Source organism: Coloeus monedula (assembly GCF_965178545.1).
Source record: "Coloeus monedula genome assembly, chromosome: 19".
NCBI lineage: Eukaryota > Metazoa > Chordata > Aves > Passeriformes > Corvidae > Coloeus > Coloeus monedula.
In genome coordinates, this window is record NC_138799.1 from 9,113,221 (window position 1) to 9,133,063 (window position 19,843).

The 19,843-nt window shown below is 47.1% G+C and overlaps 1 protein-coding gene across 1 annotated transcript; it reads right to left on the bottom strand.

Annotated features, from left to right (window-relative positions):
* Positions 1–6,844: 6,844 nt before the first annotated feature.
* Positions 6,845–16,785, bottom strand: CACNG1 (calcium voltage-gated channel auxiliary subunit gamma 1). The gene is made up of 4 exons (XM_082293972.1): positions 16,432–16,785; positions 10,753–10,827; positions 8,510–8,647; positions 6,845–7,789 (listed from the first exon to the last, which is right to left on the bottom strand). Exons 1-4 carry the CDS (start codon positions 16,670–16,672, stop codon positions 7,563–7,565), a joined length of 681 nt encoding a protein of 226 aa, XP_082150098.1. The 5' UTR covers positions 16,673–16,785; the 3' UTR covers positions 6,845–7,562.
* Positions 16,786–19,843: the final 3,058 nt, after the last annotated feature.

Sequence of the window (19,843 nt, forward strand, 5' to 3'; positions counted from 1 at the left end):
GGGCATTGAACCCAGACGACCCAAAAATGAGGAGAGGCCAAATTCTGCAACCTTGACTCAAGCAAAACTGCTGTTAAATGGGTTTTTTGCCAAGCTGCTGGCTGCAGGAATCAGTCTGTGGGAAATTTGCCTGCAGGGGCTGGGCAGGGGCCCAGTGGAGTTTGCCTCAGATTTGGTATTTTGGCAGAACTGTCAGTTCTCCTCCATGGATCTGTGTCCTGAGCACTGCTCTGTGCAGAGTCCTGGGAGAGAGCAGAGGTGGGGATCCAGTGGAGAGAGGAGAGAGTTGGGGATCCAACAGAGAGGAGAGCAGGACTGGCAGAGCTGAGGTGGGGATCCAAGGGAGGGAGGAGCAGAGGTTGGGGATACAATGCACTTCACGTCCCCGAGTCAGCATTTTGTAATTTCACGGGTTTCAAAGTCACTCAGTTCTGTGGAGCAGCCTTTTGATTCTGTTCACCAATTAATATTGAATATTAAACTAATAAACATCACTTGTTAATTTACTGCTATCTGTCAATCAGTTAAGGGGAGATGGTTGCATCTCACCACACTTTATTCTGTTTTGCACTGGTATTTTATCTACACTGAAAATATTACAGATAAAAACCCATTTTCTCTCTGACTTAGAATTTCAAATCTTTAACTTTATGAAAACCCCAGCTGGTTTTGGTGCTAAATTTTCATAAGTGCTCTCACCCAGGAATTTGAGGATGATATGATAGAGATGATCTGATTTAACAGCTTTGTCATGAATCATTTGGATTTCTGAGAGTTAGTTTTTTTCCAAAATATATATATATTTTTTTTAATGTCTTGTCTAGCCATTGTATGTCACATATACAGCCCTGAGTGAGATCTTTGGTTTTTGGAGCAAATTATCCAATGTTTATTGAAGTCATGTTTAGAAAACCCCAAAACTGTATTTTAGACTCTCCTAGGGCTTGAATAAAACTCTAATTAAAATGAAATTAAGCCTTACAGATGGCTCCAGTGGGCACTGCTCAGGCTGCACTGTAAATATGGACCTGTTGCAATTACAGCAAAAAAATTACAAAAAATACAGTCAATTCAAAATTGACTTTGTGTAAATTATCTCAATTTGAGGGAGATGAGTGGAAGCTGGGGCATATGCACCAACTGGGCATTTGGCTCCTTGACTTTTTATGCTTCAGTTAGTGCCAAATCCCATGCCCCTTGTCCAGGAATAATCTCCCATTGTTGTCCGTGGAAAATTGAAATGACAGATCTAAATTTAGTAAGCTTGTATTTAATATAAAGGATAATTTCTGGGTTTGTTTTCTTTAATTCCAGTTTTTCATGAGAAAAATCTGGATGCCTCATGGCAGGTTGTCAGTGTGATGATAAGAGCTAATGAAGAATGAAGGGAAAGATTTTAAAAAAAAATTATTTGGATTCTAAAAAAAAATATTTTTTTTTTACAATTCAAATAGAGCCTCCACGCTTTAAAAAGCCACTTAGTGGCAGCTGGGAGGTTTTTCTGTGTGTATTTGAAGACTGAATTCTTACGAAACTGCAAGCTTTCCACTTGGCCATCCTAGGTCAGGAGCAGCCGGAGGTAATGCCGCTCTGCTGTGAGCACAGCCTGACTTGGAGCTGGATTCTGAGGTAACATTCACGCCTCCTGACGCTCTAGGACCTGCCTGTGGTGTCCTGGCTCATCTGGGTTATGGTGTGGGACATGGATGTGCTTGTGCACAGCCTGGATTGCTCCTGGCCCTGGTCCTGCAGCTGCCAGCCTGTCCTGAAGGACCCGGCAGGCTCGGGCAGAGGTTTTGTGGCACATCCCTGTCTCTCTTAGTGCTCTGGGTGCTGGGGGCCCCTCCACGGTGTGCTGGTGTCCTCTGCTACTCCCTGAAGTGCAGTGGCTGTCCCCAGGATGTGTCTCAGCAGTGCCGAGCTCCTTGGAGCCCAGAGTGGGTTGTAGGGACAGTTCCCCTCCATCCCGCTTTGTGGTCACATGGCAGCTTTCAGCATTTCCACAAGACAGCTCCTAAGTTGCTGTTCTGCATAAAGCTGGCTGGTTAGAACCAAGGTCCCAGCATCCACATTTTCTCCTGGAGGTTGTCATCTAATACAGTTTGTCCTGGATTTTTAATTGTATGGGCTGTGGTGTTGCTGGCCCTTTGCAGGATGTGAGTCCTGCCACTGACTGCGAACAACCCTGTGAGTGCCATTCCCTCCTTTGATTAATTAATACTTTGTTCCCAGATTTGTCAAGTTCAGCTGTTTTTTTTGCAGAGATCATGCTCTATAAGCAGTTCTTTTGCTATGTATGTAGTACCCAGTGCTATAAGTAGCACCAAGAGCAGTGTTTGACCACTCCAAATACTGTTTTTAGACAGAACTCAGGCATATCAGAACCTGCACATTTCCAGGGCAATGAGCCCACGATGCTTCATGCTCTGCCCATATCATCCTTCAACTTACTTGTTTTGTTAGTTTTTAAAGTTTCTAGTTTTCCTAGAAAAACTGCAGACAATTAACTTGTCAAGACAGATGGTGATGATCTATGGTGCCTATAAAAATTTGCACATCGTATTCCTTGACATGAAATATGGGCTATTTCTGTTGGTGTAGCAATACTCGCGCCAGTCTCTTTTTGCTGGCTGTGTCAGAGAGCAAGGGCTGAATCCTTCTAAATTTGTTTCTTTCTTCCATTCAAGAGAATTAAAAGGATTTGCAGCAGCAGCAATGGAAATGTCAGTTTTTTGGCAACTTTAGCTGAGAAATGTTGAGGAGCTTTTACCTCATTAAGGATTAATAGATGCTTCTGACAAAATTACAGAAAATGCTCTGTGATATGAATTATCCAAGACTGGTTAAAAGATGTTGTGAGTCCCTTTTCCAGAAGACTTGGCTTCCTGCTGGAGGGTAAATACCTCAACAAGACCAGCTGTAAAGCCATCAAGGTGCTCCCAGTGAGGCTGGTGATGCTGGGCACGAAGCTGAGCCAGAGCCTGGGGTGCAGCCTTGCCGAATGGAATTGTGCTGCTGGTTCTGTTACACAGAAAACAGTCCAGAAATCTAAGTTTATTCCCTTCTCTGGATTCATTTGTAGAAAGCAGCAAAGCAGCTCAGTGTCTGATGCAGAGTGGGCATGCGTAATGTCTGCATGCCTTGAATTTATGTTCAATAGCTTCAGTGGAGCCTAAGCATCGATCAAGTGTGACAAAGCAACAGCAATCCCATCCTCTACTTCAGTCAAAGCAAAGTTGTGACGCTCTTTTCTTGTCCCTTGGTGACAATGGAAAGGGGAATTGGAATGGATGCTTTTAGAACAGGTCCCACTGCTCTGTGTGTTTTGTGGTACAGAGCAGCCTAATGCTCCTGTAGTTGTTATAAAGTAATGTGGTGTTCCAAGGGGCACTGTCCCACCGTGGACAGTGGAAGCTCGTTTTAAATGAAGTTTAGGCTGAGATTTATTCTCTAACAGTTTCTTCCCATGGTCAGGTTCCTGGCATGCGACTGCCCAGCTGCAGCTCTGGCTCCATGTGAATCCCCAGGGCCCTCCCCAGGGCTGGAAGTCCTGACTTCTGTGTCAGGTGTGTTCCTCAAGAGCTGTCAGGCCCAGGATAGAAAGTGCTCCTTTGCAGCAGGGCCAGGGATCTCATTGCAGAGCGGAAAATTCCCAGATCTTTGGGACTTCCTGAAAATCATTTCCACAGCTGTCAGAGTGAGGAGAAAAAGGTGACAGCCACAAGGAAGTCACAGAGTGGAAAGGGATCAGTGAAAAAAACAAAGTAAATTTGTACATACCTGTGGCTTTGTAAACTAAGTCAGGGTGATCAAACACCTGAGCATCCTGCATGTGCTGGCACTTTCCAGGTTTGGACTACAGGAGAAATAGGGGTGTGTACCAGGATTTCTGAGTGAAATCCTCTCTCGTGCACCCATCTGTGCTGCCTTGTGTGCTGAGCTCTTCTCTCCCCGCCTGCTGGTGCTGGGCTGTGCCTGCAGTACCTCGTTGCAGATGAAGGGTGTTCAAGAGCTCAGCTTGCTGCTAAACAGGCAGTTTTCTTCTTCAGGGTTGCTTGTCTGACACCTTTTCTGCACATTAAATTCACACAACACAGCATTTAAAAACAAGGGAAGCAGATTCTCTCCATGCCTCACAGCAAATCTTACATAAACAAAAACCTTCACGTCTTCTGTTCCGTTGACTGTGATTTAACACTTGGGCTTTGGCAGACTAAAGCAGCCCAAATCTCAGCACTGTGACTTGGGCAGTGCCCTGGGGCACCTCTCTGTGGGTGTCCTGAGCAGGGGACAGGCACTGGTGTTGGATTAGGGAGTGGCAAATGCCCAAGGAGCCCATCACCGAAGGTGTCTGTCGGTCTGGTAGTGGCAGGACCAACGCTCAGGATTTCATGGTGGCTGCTGGTGGTTCCTTGTTCTGCAGATTGCTTTGCCTCTCCCTCTCTCTGGTGCATGTTTCCCACTCAGTTCTTTGGCTGTGTCCCAAACCCACGAGGGCTCCTGTTGGATATGTGGCAGCCAGGTTCCCATCCCCATTTGGCTCTGGTGACTCCCTGCCGGTGAGGATGTTTCCTTCACATTTTCATGGTACAGTCCAGAGGTTCTGGTGGCTCTTCCCTGCTATTTGCTCAGCTGAGAGGCGAAAACTGAAACTGGTTACAGCTCCCCTCTCCAACATTATATTCCCTTTCCTTTATGAAGGCCAATTGCTTTTATTAACTCTCTTAAAACACATTATCAGCTCTCTGGCAGAACAAACCTGCTGCAGGAGCAGAGCCCTTCCCACCGTGAGAACCAACGACCAATTTAATGGACAGGTCCCTCTTCAGCAGTTCTTAATATCTGGAAGAAAATGAAGTTATCCACATGCGTTTTCTCAGTCTGACAGGGACCATACAGAGTAGGGAATGATCACAAAGCCTCAGCCTGGAGCAGAAAGAGAATAAAACTCAGTGAATTTTAAGGGCTTTAGGAGGCATCTGGCTGAGCCGCCTGATCTCTGGCTGTGAGTGTAGGATCTTGGTGCTGTGAGCTGTGTGTTTTCTCTGACTCATGAGTAAAGTGAGCCCAGAGAGACTATAAAACCTTGGATCCAGGCCAAACACCAGCACTCACCAGGAATCTTTCCATTGCCGTCACTGAGACTTGGATGAAGCGGATCAGGAGCGTGCAGGAGATGGGTTTCAGGGTGTGTTTATCTGAAATGTGAATGTCTTACTCTTGAATATCAGGAACGGGGCTAAGCAGCATCTTAGCTGGCAAAAAGTTGACCCATCAGGATAAGAACCCACCTAGAAGTTACTTTCTCCCAGGAGAGGTGTTGAAAGAGAGGGATGGCACTTCAGAAAAAGTGTGGATGGGTGAAGGGCTTCCCAGGGACACAGGACATGTCACTGCTCAGCATGGGGTGACAAACTCAGCTCCCTGTCCCCAAAACTTGCTTATCTCAACCCATGCCATGTCTGAGGTGATGATGATGATTGCTGAGCTGGGAATGCTGTTGTTCCTGCCAGTTGCTCTGCTTAGATTAATCTTTGCTGTGTAGGTTTGGATGTCCCAGCCTGGGGTCAGCCACCCCGGGGGTCACACCGACTACTTCCCTTTTTGTTGTTGCATGTAAAGGATATCCCTAGAAACTAGCCTCTGTTTTCCTGAACAATGAAAATGCAAATTCAGGATGTCAGCTCTGTACCCAAAAATAAGATTTCAAAACCATTTAGCATTTCAGAGTGGTTCTTTGACAACGTGAAGACTTGCCGTTGTCTCTCATGATGAGAGACAAGCAGAGCTCCTCAGCTCACACTCAGATCTGAGCACCAATGCGTGCTTTATCCCCAAACTTTATAATATACGTATTTGTAGTGTTTTTCAACTTCAAAGAGCTTGAAAAACATTAATGCAACTTCACAAAAGGCTTCTGTTCTTGCTGCCACTCTGCTAGTGGGGAAAATGGAGATGAGCCTGAGTCTGGCTGGGGCTGCTGGGGCTCAGCCCACCCCAACGGCAGGGCCAAGGGCAGCCCCTTGAGCCAGCACTGAATTGCTGGGGAATTTTTCCAAATGTCTGAACATGCCATGATTTCAGACCTCTTCAAATTGACCAGAGATTTTCTGTTAAGAATTCTGGTTTTCTTTAGGATTGTGGACAGCTAAACACAGAGGGAAGGCCACTTCAGTTCCCCTTTCTCCTGATTTTTAAATTACCGGGTGAAAAGAGTACACTGTAAACCATATACTTTTTCCTGCTTGGGGGGAAAATGCTGAGCAGATTCTGAAAATTGAACTGCAAGAAAAAAAAAACAACACCCCACCTCTTGGTGCTGGGGGAACCATGAGGGTGAAAAGGGCTTGGCTGGAGGGCTGGGTGAGCGTGTGAGACTGGGGGACCCCCAGTGCTGCAGATGGTTGGACTGGGGGACTCCCAGCCCCCCCAGTGCTTCAGGCAGCTGTGGCAGAGCCCTGCAGGCTCTCAGCAACAAAGCAGTGCCCGCAGCATCCCCCAGCACTGCCTGGGATCTGTGCTTCTGCAGCAGCAGCAGCAGCAGCGAGGCACCGGCGGGGTGTTCTCAGGGCTGCCTCTCCCGGCTCTTTCAGGCTGAGTCCTTTCCATCTCGGCAGCTGCCTTGAAGGATTTTTCGTGATATGTAGCTTTATGTACACGTGTGCAGTGTGCAAAGCAGGGTGCTCTTAAAAAGCCACTCCTGGGGAACAAATGAGAGCTCCATGCAGCAAACACCACCCAGCACTGCACTGTTGTCGTGGACCTGGCAGAATCTGATGGGCCAAGTGATTCATCCATCAAAATAATTTTCCAGAAAATCATGCTATTGGAAGATTATGCTTTTTATTAAAGGAAAATATCACTCTTCATGTTCAGTACTTCTTGGCTTTGCCATTGAAGTTTAAGCAAAACGAAAGACTCTGTTTTGTGGGGTTTTAAACTTGATTTAAAAGAATGGAACTGCAGGGTGTAAATTTGGAGGGGGGATTTTTATCCCAATGCTACACGAAGTTCTGTTTTGTTTTTATATCAAATGTTAACAGTTTAATAGAAGAGCATAAGGATCTCCAACTTATTCTGGAGACACAAGCTAACCTTTCTGAGGGAAGGAGAGGAGTAATGGCATGAATGGGGACATTGACTCCCCACAGAGTCTCTCTCTGACCAAGCAGAGTATGAAAGTCTGATATCCCTCATGGATCTACGCCCAACTACACCAAACGTCTTCTCCACCATAAAGCTGTCTCCGACACAGATTTCCCCTCAACTGCATCAGCGCAGGTCAGCCCCAAATTGGCACAGAGCAGTGCCATTCACACACACCCATGATGGTGTTGAATGGTCTTTCTGCTTTCTTAAAAAAAGAAAAAGAAAAAAAAGAATCAAAAAAGAGAGAAAAAAGAAAGGAAAAAAAGAGAGGAAAAGAAAAAGAAAGCAACAATTGCAATCGAACATGCCTTGGTTCAGTAATGACTGACATTGTGTAGTGAGACCCAGACATTTTAAAAAATACTAATCTTTTCAGAACACTTTCTGGATTTTTTTCATGGGTGCAGGGAACATCAGTGCTCCGGTTCTGCATCCATGCAGGTCTCCCAGGGGTTCTGGGGGAAGCGGGGCAGCGCGATAAGGAGGAGGGCGATGCCACAGACGAAGAGCAGCACAAAGGAGGCACAGGCACAGGCGAAGGACCAGGAGTAACTGTACTTGATCCAGGCTGTCTCCTTGCTGTCAATCATCCTCTTCACGGATTGTCTCATGACTTCAACAGAGATGATGATGCAGAGACCTGAAGGAAGATAGGAGCAGTGGGTTGAATAACCAGCTGTCAATTCTTCATCCTTAATTAACTGCTTCATCTGTTGTTTTGCATACAGGAACTGCAGTGAGATTCACAGGTGAGTCACTGACTTCAGTGTTTGAAGGAACCAATGCTCAGAACTGCCAAGAGCTCTGCCATAACCCAGGTCAGCCACTGACTTGTTGAGCGTGATCTCTTAGGCAGGCTTGGATGGGAAGCTCAAAGAGGGGGAGGAATAATTGCATTCCCTGGGGAGCTTTTTCAGAGGTTGAAGAAGATTTTGTATTGAGGTGACAATTTGCACCCTTGTCTTTCACTCATTGTGGCATGTCAAGGTATTCCTGGCTCATGTAAAAGTGCAGTCTTCATGTGTTTGGGAGACAGTTGAGTATTTTGGGCCTGTTGAGCCATTTTGTTGGTTTGAGGCTTAATAAATGAGACAGAATATTGTGTGTGCCTGGTTCAGACTGGGGTTGGCAGTGAATATACTAGAAGGGAGTGAATGTACTTTTAAAGGGGGTTGGAGAAAATACAGACCAGTTGCTGAGCAGGACGTTCTCACACCACACAGGGACCTGTAGTCTGTGGCCAGGAAGAAAATGCTTGCAGGGCATTTTTAGAAGGGTCTCCATCCCCCTGGATCTATCTTAAGTTTCTCTGTCTTGTCCTATGAACCAAGTGCAGAAATGCGAGCAGCCCTCCTCGTACCTGCGAAGGTGTAGAACATAGATGCTGGCTTCAGCAGATAATCCCTCTTCTTCCTGAAAGACAGGAGGATGCAGATCGTCCCGATGATTGCAAAGCCAACGCTGAAGATGGCAATGGCTGCAGCTGAAATGCTGTATTCTGCCAAAGGGAAAAAAAACACCAAAAATGATGGTGTGTGCACATTTTGAGCCCGCTGCCATCAGCTGTGGGGATGTTGCAGCAGCTCACTCTGAAATACGTGCACTCCTGAGGCTGGGGCGAGGTGGCTTTGGTGAATTATTTCCCTCAAGTGAAAACAAGGGCGAGTATTGGCCATGTATCTTTTGAATGTGGAGGGTATAAAATCAGAGCAGGAAGGGGAAAACACTTTCTAAACACCTACTGAGCAAGCCCAGGGCGCCTTTGCTCATCAGCTCACCTGTATGGGGCTGATGGAGCGCCGGGCTGGAGCCCCTTTGGCTCTGCTGTGTAAATGTTATTGTTTAAAGCCTTGCTGGGCTCCATGCTCTCGTCCCTTACATCACCCCACACTCTGCTCCTGGAGTAAATAGACAGCCCTCTGCTATTTTTATTCCATGCTTTCTGCAGAGCCCTGGCCCGTGCACAGTGCTGATGCTGTCCCAGAGCATGGAGAGCCGAGTGCTCTGTAGGTTCAGCGCCTAAGCGGGCCAAGGGTGAAGTGTTTGCACAGGTCATTTTTATTCCTTTTCCTTTACAACAATGATTTCCAGCTGTGAAAACCCAGCTTCTTCAGGGCACGAGATTAAACCTTCCCCAGAACTCCTGGTTTTTGCTAAGCCATGCCCTGGATGCTTCCCCCAGCCCAGCACAGCTCAGTGTCTGGGTGGAGAGGGAGAGTTGCTAATTGAGTAATTCAGGCCTTCATTTGCATGTTGTGTTTGTTTTCAGATTAGTTTAATATTTAACACATGTAGCCATGCATGAACATCACATTGCCTGATGATATTTGCCTTTCAAGCCATTAAAAAAAAATATCTCCCAGGCAAAATCATGAAGAATTTTTTTGCCTGTTACTAATTAGCTCCCATCCAAATGAGCTATTTCTGTGAAGAGGAACAGCAGCTCACTCTTTGTTCTTACTGCTTTTTGTATCTCTGTTTTACTATAATTTTCTAACTGTTTCTCTTTTCCCTGTGCTGGAACTGCCTGAAAGTGTTCATTTCGTTGTAAAATTGTTTGCTGGGTTTCAGATTTTCTTTTTGCCCCAAAGAAAAGAAATTCTTCCTGATTTTTTTTTTTTTTCTGAAGAAGAAATTCTTCTTGATTTTTTTCTTCATTGCCCTGAAGGCATTGGGTGCATTCTGAAGATCAGGTGGCTGGATCAGACAGCAGATAAGTGAGCAAAAGCAGGTGACTCAAATATATACTTTTCTATCCAGTTAAAATTCCTGTCTTTCCTGTCTTAGGAAGCTACTCTTTTAGGGAACCTATCTTCAGGGTTTTCCACCATTACAATTTCCACTAGAAGCAAAGCAGATTAATACATGTAATGTAACCATTGGCTCACATTTTCCACAGTAAATACATTGTGTGGCAAACTAGGAAGGAATTTGTCCTCGAAGAGAGGATGAGAAAGAGAGAGGAGCATTTTAGGGGAGCCCTCAAAATATTTGGACTTATTAAAAATGTGAAACTTGTCCATGAAAGACTAATTTGCTGTAAACACTGACAGTTCATGTCTTTGTAGGATCCCTGTTCCTTCCATCCATCGATAGCTCTATTTTTTACATGACTTTCATATAAAATCAATATGAAGCATAAAATTCCTAATGGTCTTCAGAGAGCCTCTGCACTTCTTTTCAGGGTCCAGACTCTGCTTGGGCTATGATTTTTTCATTTAGGTTTTATTAATATCTTCCCCTTTGATGGCAAAGGCCGAGTGTCATGGATAGTGCCAATGTTGTGAAGTCATTTTTATGCTGAAAGGACTTCTTGCAGTTTTCCTGCATATTGACATTGTTATATATTTGTCGGACAACTTATGTAAAATCATGTTTATGAGTGTGATCATATATAAAAATAATTGTCCCCAGGAAGCTGGGATTTGACCTTGTCCAGGGCATTTTCCACATTTTTCCCAGCTGATGATGCCTGTTAGAAATTCTGCTGCTTTCAGTGGAACCAGGGCTGAGCCCTCATTCTGGGGACCCCTTTCCATTAGATCTTATGTGCCCATCACTTCATCCAACATTAGGAAAATATTCTTCTGTTATCATTCTTACCTTTCTGGGTGGTTACTTCAAATATCTCCGAGGTCTCTCCTGGAGTGAAGTGCTTGAAGTAGGAGCAGTTGTGGTCTGAAAGAGAAAAGAAAATTCAATTTTGTGTGCTTGGAAACCTCTGATATAATGTAGTAGAAGTCAATTAGCTTTTTATTGAAGTACCAAACTTGCAGTGGTTTTGAGGCTCCCTACCCTTGGTGATACCGAGGAACTGGAGTTGGATCTGATTTCCTCAGGAGCAGATGAGGACACCAGGCTCCAGCATGGACAAGGCTGAAGCCCCTCTGACACCTTTTGTATCCCTCTCAGAGCTGATTGCTCTTCTGTTTAAAATACAAATTAGAGATGATTTTTCTCATTCTGTCTTTGGCCATCACGTTTCTTCCTCTCGCTGTTGCAGCATTTCCTGGGGATGTGACCTGCCATGCCGAGAGCTGAGCTGGCAGCTCTCCTCCCTCACCAACCCACCCACAGTGGCATTACCCCATTGGGGTGTGGTGACCTTGGAGTCCAAAAAGGGAGAATGGGGTGTCCTCATCCACCTTTCCCTCCCAGCTCTTCCCTCCTGCAGCTCCCAGATCCCTGTGTAGGAGTTGGGGGGGTTTTGCTGCATGCAGGAGTTTGGTGATATGGGGGTCCCAGAGATGAGGCTGCTGCAATGCAGCAAAGCACATGATGTTTTACTAAGATAGGGATGCTGAGAGCTTTTTTTTTTTTGTCTGTCAGTAAAAAAAGACAAAAGTAAAAAAAGACCAAAGCTTTTTGAAGCCCAAGCAGTTGCCCAGGGAAGGGTAGGCTGTAGGAGCCAAGGGCAAAGAGGCTCTCATGCCAGGCTTTGTCTAAGTTTGATCCCATCAGAGCAGCCTATTAAGGTAATTTGGTAAGACAGCAGAGTTAGATAGAGGGAGCTTTATGAAGTTCCTCTGTTTGGACTTCACATGAGCACAGTGCCAGGTATGGGGTGTTTGTAGGGGGGTTGAGAAGTGATCAGGGATCAGGATTGTGAGGCAGGGGGATAGGGGGACGAGGGAGGTTGTTAGCTGAGTCTCTTGATGGCCACGATCCTTTTTCCTCCTCAGCCTGGTGAGGGCCAGCCAGGGGAGCAATGTCACTGCTGTCAGCAGACTCACAAGAGACTTCCAGCCTCAGCCTCCCAGGAGGATGGGGTCTGGTGAGGACCTGCTGACTCGGATCTTTGGCAGCAGCAGGGTAAGGGTGGAGGGTGTTCTTGCTATTTATAACTGATTTAATTGAGGGTTTGAAGGGGTGTGGAGCTGGGAGAACAGTTGCTCACCAGGAATTTGGCTGGAAGGGTGCACTGGTGGAGACATGCTGAGCAGTGCCAGCCCCAACTGTGCCCTTCTGCTGAGCTGGGCTGGGGGGGGGGGGGGGAGGGGACACGCTCAGCACCTGCCCAGCATCTCTTGGGCAGCCAGGGGGGCTCCCAATGGCCCAGGAAATTGAGCCAAGGCTGCCTGAAACACAAAAAATAGGCACCCCTTGGTTAAGGCCAGCGTTGCTTCCATTAAATAATGGAGTTAGCACCAGCTTCCAGAAGATGCTGTGGGGAAGCCTCTCCACATCCAGGCTGAGACAGGCTGCTCCAGCACAGGGGGAAGCCTGAGTCAGGCTGGGTGCAGGACCATGCAGGGACTGCTGTGGGTTTCTGCCTGTGGGCACAGAGAGCATTTCAGTGGTTCGTTACAGCATTAATTCCTCTGGCAGAAGATCCCTGTATTCTACCTGTTGGTTCTTGTGGGTTTTTTCTGTCATGTAAATGGCGGCTGCTGGAGTAAGTGACTCAGGGAGGATTTATTTTCCATCTCCCAGGAGACAGGTAATTGCAAAGCAGCATTTTTGGGCCTGTTAGTGGAAGATTCCTTCGAGACACTCTTACCTACTTAAGTTTATAAGCTGACTTTTATTTCATTTGCAGATTCTTCTTGCTAGAGACGAGGTTAATGTTTAGCTCTTGCATCTCCTGACCTGTTCTTTATTATCCTTGCAAATGACTGGAAGAAATATATTTGATCTCAGCCTCTGTGACTCTAACCATGAATTTTGAGCCTCAAAGCAGTGGTTGTGTGCCTCCACCAGCAATTCAGTGGTGGCTGAGGCTGAGCATTGTGTCTGGGATGCTTTATTTGGGATTGTTTGGTTTAGCTTTTCATGAATTCTTTTAAGAGCCTGAACTCAAAGGAGTCCCCAAGCATGTGATACAAAGGTGGAGGCATCCAGACTTGGTGTGGTGGGAGCACATAGCTCTGTGTCCACTGCAGGGGAACCAAACCAGCCCAGTCCACCCTCCATTCTCATAAACCTTTCAGAGCTGGACTTGCCTGCAGGAGATGGAGCTGCCTCTGTCCTTTGTGGCCCTTAGCAAAACTCTGCCAAGGTATGATAAAAGGGGTCATCACCAAGGTGGGTTGGTGTTTTTGGAAAATGTGTTTGTTGTGGGAAAATATAACTAGATTGATTTTGGTGAAATGCTGAATTGTTTTCAGTTCTAAGATGCTTCCATGCTCTGTTGAGCTGGGGATATCTGTTTCAACAAGTGTGTTATTCAGCAGAACCAAGGCACTGCAGTGACTCTGGTGCCATCATGAATAAGAGAAAAGCCCATTTATGTCACAGCACATTTCCATAACAGATAGGATTTACACTGGGGTTGATAATGGATGAACATTGTGTGGTAATCTTTTTTCTCTCCACCCCAGTTGCATTATCTCTGCCACGAAGTCACCCCAGCGTGCTGATGGGGACAGTCCAGGGGCTCTGTGGTCGCATGAACTTCAGGGTTGTAATGTGGTTTATCACAGTGTCCTCACCCCTCCAAGTCACCCCCTCACAGCCTTCCTGCTCCCTGCCGTTCAGATCCATTGCTCCTGGATGCGGGCATGGGATGCAAGAGAAGTGCAAGCCCACTGAACTGTGGTTGAACCTTGGGGAGATGCAATTTGGAGACTTTGTGGGGGAAGAAAGGGTGGAAAGATGATGAGATGTTTGGGCCATGCAGAGTTTTGGGTGGCATCTTCCCCTGTAAGAATTGGAGTGACAGGCTGGGAAAGGGCTAGAGCCCACCCTGCTCTGGAACCTGAGACGGACAGAGAATGGGGGGTTTGTGGCAGGATGGATGGTTAGAAAATCTGGGATTTTAGTGTGGGCTTTCCACTTGTGATGAGTTTGGGAGACAGGACTTTAGAGGAGGCATTAAGGTGAGGGCTGAGCAGTGGAGGGGGGCAGGCCTTGGGCTCTGACCTGGCCAACGAGGCCTTTGACACACACAGAGTTTTGGAGATGGTCTCTCCAAGCAGTTTAATTTCATGCCTGTCTTGCAGAGTGAGTCCCTTGTAACAGGGAACAGGCAGCCCTGCTGACAACCCATTTGCTCAAGCACTTCTCCTCTCCAGTTGCCTGCACTCAGGTTCTTGTATTTACAAGGACCTGTTTAAGCTGTTGAACATCCCTGCTACTGCTCAGAGCACAGGAGCCACTTTTCAGGACAGCACCAGCACTGGAGTTACAGGCAGTGATGCCAAACTCCGTTTACAGCTGGTAGTAAAATGCCCCAGTGCCCACCGACCACAGTTAAAAATGTCTCAGTATTAATCTGAATTTGCCTGGTTTTGACAAACATCTCTCTGATCTTTTTGTTTGTTACAGCAGGATGCTGAACCCTTTTCAATTTGTCAACACCCTCGGATGGGTGCTGTAAAATTTTAAAGCTCTGCCTAAATCACAGCCCTGCTATGTGGACTGCAAGCCAAGTCATCCTCCCCACTTTGCACTGCTGAGCTCAAAACCTAATAAATAACATTAATCATGCCATCCATTTTCTCCAGAGGGAGTGACTAGTAAATGGTTATTAATTCAGTGATAAATTCTGATGCCTCTTTCCCAGTCCTGGCAGTAAAGTCTGGTTATGTCTCATGATTTTCAGGAAAAGCAGCGCCCGCATCTGCTCTTTTACTGTGCGTTTGTTCATTCACATTTTCTTGGCTGCTGCAGGTTTCACAACCCTGGTGTTTCCCTGCTGACATCCCTTCCCAGAAGTGTGAAATCAATCTAACAGGAGCCGTGCAGCTGCAGCCTCGCGCAGCAGCCCCAGCCCCAGGGCTCTGCTCCCCTCCCCTTGCTCTGATCCTTTCCTGACTAGAACAGGGATGAAGGTATTTATGTTATAATTGAGGTGTGAATTTCACCCTTTGGAGCATGATAATGATGCAGGCTATCATCCAGATTCCCAAATATCTTTGAAAACTGGATGAACCAGCTCTGGTGTGGGGGACAGTCCAGCCCCTCCATAATTCCCAGTTACTCTGTGCCTGGCGGAATGCGGCACTGGGATGTGATTCAATGTCTGTGCAAGCACATGCTGATGTCTGTCAAAGATAGTGGCTGCTTTTCTGTGCCCTGCCTGTGAATTTGCTTTGTGCAGACAGCTGGATTTTTATGAGTTTTATATTTACCCCATGGTCATGCAGTTTTGCTGTTTATCCACCAATTTCTATTGTTTTTCCTTTTGTGGGAGTTCTCTATGTGCGGGGGAAGGCGTGCAGCGAGGAATACATCTCTAGGCACGTAAGTACCTTCCTGAGAGACATTAAGCATATGGATGACACACTCCCAAGTTTGGTTAGAGGCAGATCCACGTGCTGAGGGCTCAGCTCCTCTCCTCAGAACATGTAATTTGGCCAAAGAGATAAAGGATTTCAGTAATACAGGCAATATACAGTCAGCCCAAGCAGGAAGATTTTTCACAGGAAACTTTCAAGTATATGTTAACATATATTTCATTTCAAGCAGTGAGTCTAATATGAAGGCAATCCTGTTATTTCTGTTCTGGAAAGCATCCAGTACCCTATAAGCCTTCTAAAAAAGCAGCGGGGCTCAGTCACAGAGGGAGTGTATTAGTGCAAACAGCGCAGATGTTGCTGACTTGGCAATCAGCAAAAATATAATGAGCTCCTTTAACCATGGGAATGGAGCAGCCTTCCCGGAAAGCTGCTGTGCCCGCTGCCCTGCCCATCGATTGAACTGGAGGTGGAGACGTGTGTGAGAGCAGGTGCCTCTGGTGAGAGGTGAGGAGGCTCCCCCTAAGTCCTTGAGAAATTGATTCAAACTCCATTTATGACTCTTTTTCTGGAGATTGACAAACCATCCTGCAGGTCCCTCTCCCTCCCTGCCCTGAGGAATGGCTGTTATTGGAAAAGCTCAGAGATAACCCAGTGCCCACCGTGTATGGGCTGTTACTCTGGGATTATATGGATCTGGAAATCCTAAAGATCCGGCTGTGTTTGGTGGACCCATAAATCCTCTCTCTTGCGTGCTGCTGTCAACATGCCTGTAGGACCCTTGGCTGGGGTTCAGCAAGATTCCCTCCATCCCAATTTCCCTTTGTGATTCCCACTGTGCCCAATCCTCCTCCCCTTCTCCCCGCCACTGTTGCTGCTGCATGGGAGACTCAAATATGGTCACAGACAGATGTGCAAGGCAACACAGCAAAGCAGCTCCCGGCAGGAGGGATTGGCAACGAGGTGTGTTTGCAGACCAACATGAAAACAGCCCCATGCACCCCATCCCAAATGCAGTGCCTATTTTCCCTTCTGCCATGTCCTCCAGCCTGCTAAGCAAAGCTGGTGTGAGTTCTGGTACTTTCTCCCGTGCATGCTCACGTACCTCCTGGCAAGCTGATGGGCCCACAGCTCTTCTCTTTGAGACCTTGCTCCTGCATGAAAATCCGTTTGGTGCAGAGTCTCCAGAGCCCGAAATGAGCCGCCTCGCAGGTGGTGGTGTTTTTCTCCACACTGGGGCTGAGCACGGCCCAGTGGTCAGTCACTACGGCTGCGAAGAGCAGCGAGATGCCCACCAAGATCACGGAGAACGTCAGCCGGACCTTCAGGGGTTTGCTCTCGTCCATCCCGCTCCGGACCGGCGCTCCCGACGGAGCGCGGCGGGGGATTCGCGAGGGCTCCCGAAATCCTGGCGCATCTAAATGCCTGGAAATGTCAGCCGCGGGGCCGCAGGCAGCTGCTGGGCTGTGTCAGAAGGCTCCCAGTGCACAGCTCAGCTTTCGCCCCGTCCCATCCGGGTTGTTTTGGATTCCCACGCCTGGCCGGGCGGGCGCTCCCTGGAGCGGCCGCAGCCGCCGCTCAGGGGCTGAGATCTCTTGACTTGCAGCATGCCCAGAAATAGGCATTAATAGGATGATTAACTTTTCTGCGGGGTTACAAAAACATCTGTGTTTATAATGGTACTGGGCCTGAGTTCAGACTGATCCTAAACAGTTTAATAGCCCTGGAGCCCGCTCGCTCCACGCCTGCAGCTCACGGGAACCCCTGCACGGAGCTTGGGGCTGGACGTGCCTCCAGAGCCCAGCACTGTGTCAGAGAGTGATAAAATCAGCCAACCAGTTTATTATTTATTTATATTATAGTTATTTTCATTCTATGTTTTTATTACAATTATTTTAAATTAACCTGAACTATTCAAAGTAGTTGGGGGGAGGGGGGTGGTTTGTGGGTTCCATTTGTTTCGGGTATTTTTTGTTTTGCTTTTCTTTTGGTTAGCTTTTTTTTGTGTCTTTTTTTTTTTTTTTTACTAATGCAAAATCTCTCAAATGCTTGTTTCCTTTCCTATCAACCAGGTTCCCTGCAATGCCTACAGTAACTCCAGCAGCCACTCGGCACATCCATTCCTTCTTCCAGAAGTGACTTCTCTTGCCTTGAGCCCAGATTGCTGGGGCTGGGCCAGTCTCTCTCCTTCCCTTTGATATTTCAGCTGATTGTAAAGCCAATTTGATGGTAATGTCAATGCAGAGGCCACTGTGGAGGTGACATTACAATTGTGATGTCAAACTGAGGAGGGTGACAGTACCTTAATGTTAAAAGAATGGTTAAAAAAATGCCAGTGAAAAGCTGCAAATATCATTGTGTCAAGATAATGTCAGAGCTTCTCCAGCCCTGTTTTATTAACACCCCAGTTTGATGTCAAAATAAAGGTGCAGAGGTGTCAGCTCAAGCTGATGAGGACAATGTGGAGCAAGGAATTAAAGTGTAGGGAGAGCATGGGAAAGGGAGAGAAAAAAAAGTGTAAGTTAAAAAATGTTGGTCTAAAATAACTGTAATTGAAATATGAAATATTAGAGGGGTTAACATTACTCTGCTTCGCATGTGACAGGGATGGATGAGACACCCCTGTGGAACACAGGGATGTGTGGGCACCCAGAGTAGCATCTGGTGCCCCATTCTTGCTGGGATGTGGGAACTGTGGGCAGGAGTGAAGGTGCAAAATTGGAGGGGAAGGGGACCAGAGAGGGAAGTGGGGACATGGAGCAAGGCAGTGACCAGGGACAACAGGCACATCTGTGCTGGGGCTGACAGAGATATTAGAGGCTTCCATTTAAACCAGAACCAAGAGTTCTCATGAAAGCAGAAAGGCCTAAAGCATTAAGCCAGAAAAGAAATGCATTAAAGATGTAATGCCTTTTCCTTTGAAGTAGACGCTTGTTAAATTTCACTAGACATCAGTCGATCTCAGGAGCTGCATCCCGACTTCAGTTCCTTGATGCTACAAACTCCACAGGTGGAGCAGAGGGAAGTGAATGTGTGTTTGCAAATGTGGGCACAAAGCGAGGCTCTGGTTGCTGAGGCATCAAGTGCTAATGATCCTGCTTTAGACTAATTATAACCTACAAGGACTGCAGGGGTGGGAACTCATTAATTTTTTCACTGGTGTTGGTCTTTGTGCCTCTTCCGGTGTTGGCAAGAATCACACTTCTTGTTCTCATTTAGCTCCTTCATTCTGGAGAAGTTCTATGGGTTTGGTTTGGCTTTGAGTTTCTTAATTTCCAGGAAACAAATGAAGTGAAATCAGAAGGGAGTAATTGATCCTTCCCTACTGCTGAGTGGAGCTGGGAGTGTGAACAGGCTTCCAAGAGCCCCAGCATGGGCAGCAGTGGCTCTCCAAGCTCACATTGCTGCAGTTGAGGTGAAACACTGTCCCCAGCCCCCAAAAATGACCTAGTGCTGCCAGCCCATGGGAAGAAAAGGGTTTTGTGGGTTATTTTCGGGCACCTGAAAAATGCAGGAGCAAACCAGATTTCTGGAGGAGCACAGGACTAAAGCAAATCCTGGAAGTTTTCTGCACATCCAGAAGATCACGATACCTAATCCTCTGGGAATAGTTCCAGCAGTCTCCCTGTGTCAGCTGGTAAATACTCACATTTAAAAATTGATATCATGTGAAATAAAAACAGACTATTAATGAGGACCTGTTGGAAATCAGGGAGGGCTGCAATTAGTTGCACTTTAGCAGCAGTGAGTGAGGGACACAATTCTGTTTCTCTTCTGGAGAATATGGCAAAGGAGGCGTCTGAAGCCCAACTATTGTGTTGTTTTTTTCCCCTGGCAGAGGTGGTGACTTGGCTCTGCTCCCCAGCACTTAACTCTTCTGTATTTCTCCCAGACCAGCCTCAGTATCTACCACAACCAGATTAACCTCACTCTGTGGTTCCCTGCTTGCAGAACAATGCTCTGCAGAAGACCCTCCCCAGGTGAGAATAACCCAGAGAGGGGGAGATGGCACCTGCTCTGCTCTCAGCTCAAATGTGAGTTCAGCAAAGAGCTTTCTTCAAACAGGGGCTCCTCAGTAATATTTGGGCTCCCCAGCCTGCATTGTCCCAGTGTGGTGACACCACTGGGATCAGGGTGGGCTCTGCACAGCCAATACCTGGGAATGCCACCAATGGCACCCTCTGAAATCTCCCCGATTCTGGGGTTGGGATCATGGAAGGCAAGAGTGGAACGTGTGTGTGTGCTTTGGCTGGCAATTTTATTTTTCGGTAGACTCCCACCCCGCTGTATATAGCTGGCCATCCCTGCTGCCCCTGTGACTGATCCACAGCTCCGTGCTCCCAAAATACCGCCGGCCGTGCCGGCTGTGTCACTGGGGAAAGCGATCCCCTGGCTCTGGGAGCACGGACTGCCAGCTGAAGGTCGCGCTGGATTGCAGACAGGTGCAGAGCTTCTCCTTTCCCTTTTAGTTTCAGCACTGCCCATGTCTGTTTGTTTGCTCATTCCAAGGAAATGCC

Excerpts from the sequence above, each read along its gene's own strand:
- CACNG1 (XM_082293972.1), bottom strand. The coding sequence starts at position 16,672 with ATGGACGAGAGCAAACCCCTGAAGGTCCGGCTGACGTTCTCCGTGATC. Across the intron at positions 8,648-10,752 it reads TGAAGTAACCACCCAGAAAG|AATACAGCATTTCAGCTGCA; the intron begins GTAAGAATGATA and ends TCCCTTTGGCAG. Across the intron at positions 7,790-8,509 it reads TATGTTCTACACCTTCGCAG|GTCTCTGCATCATCATCTCT; the intron begins GTACGAGGAGGG and ends ATCTTCCTTCAG.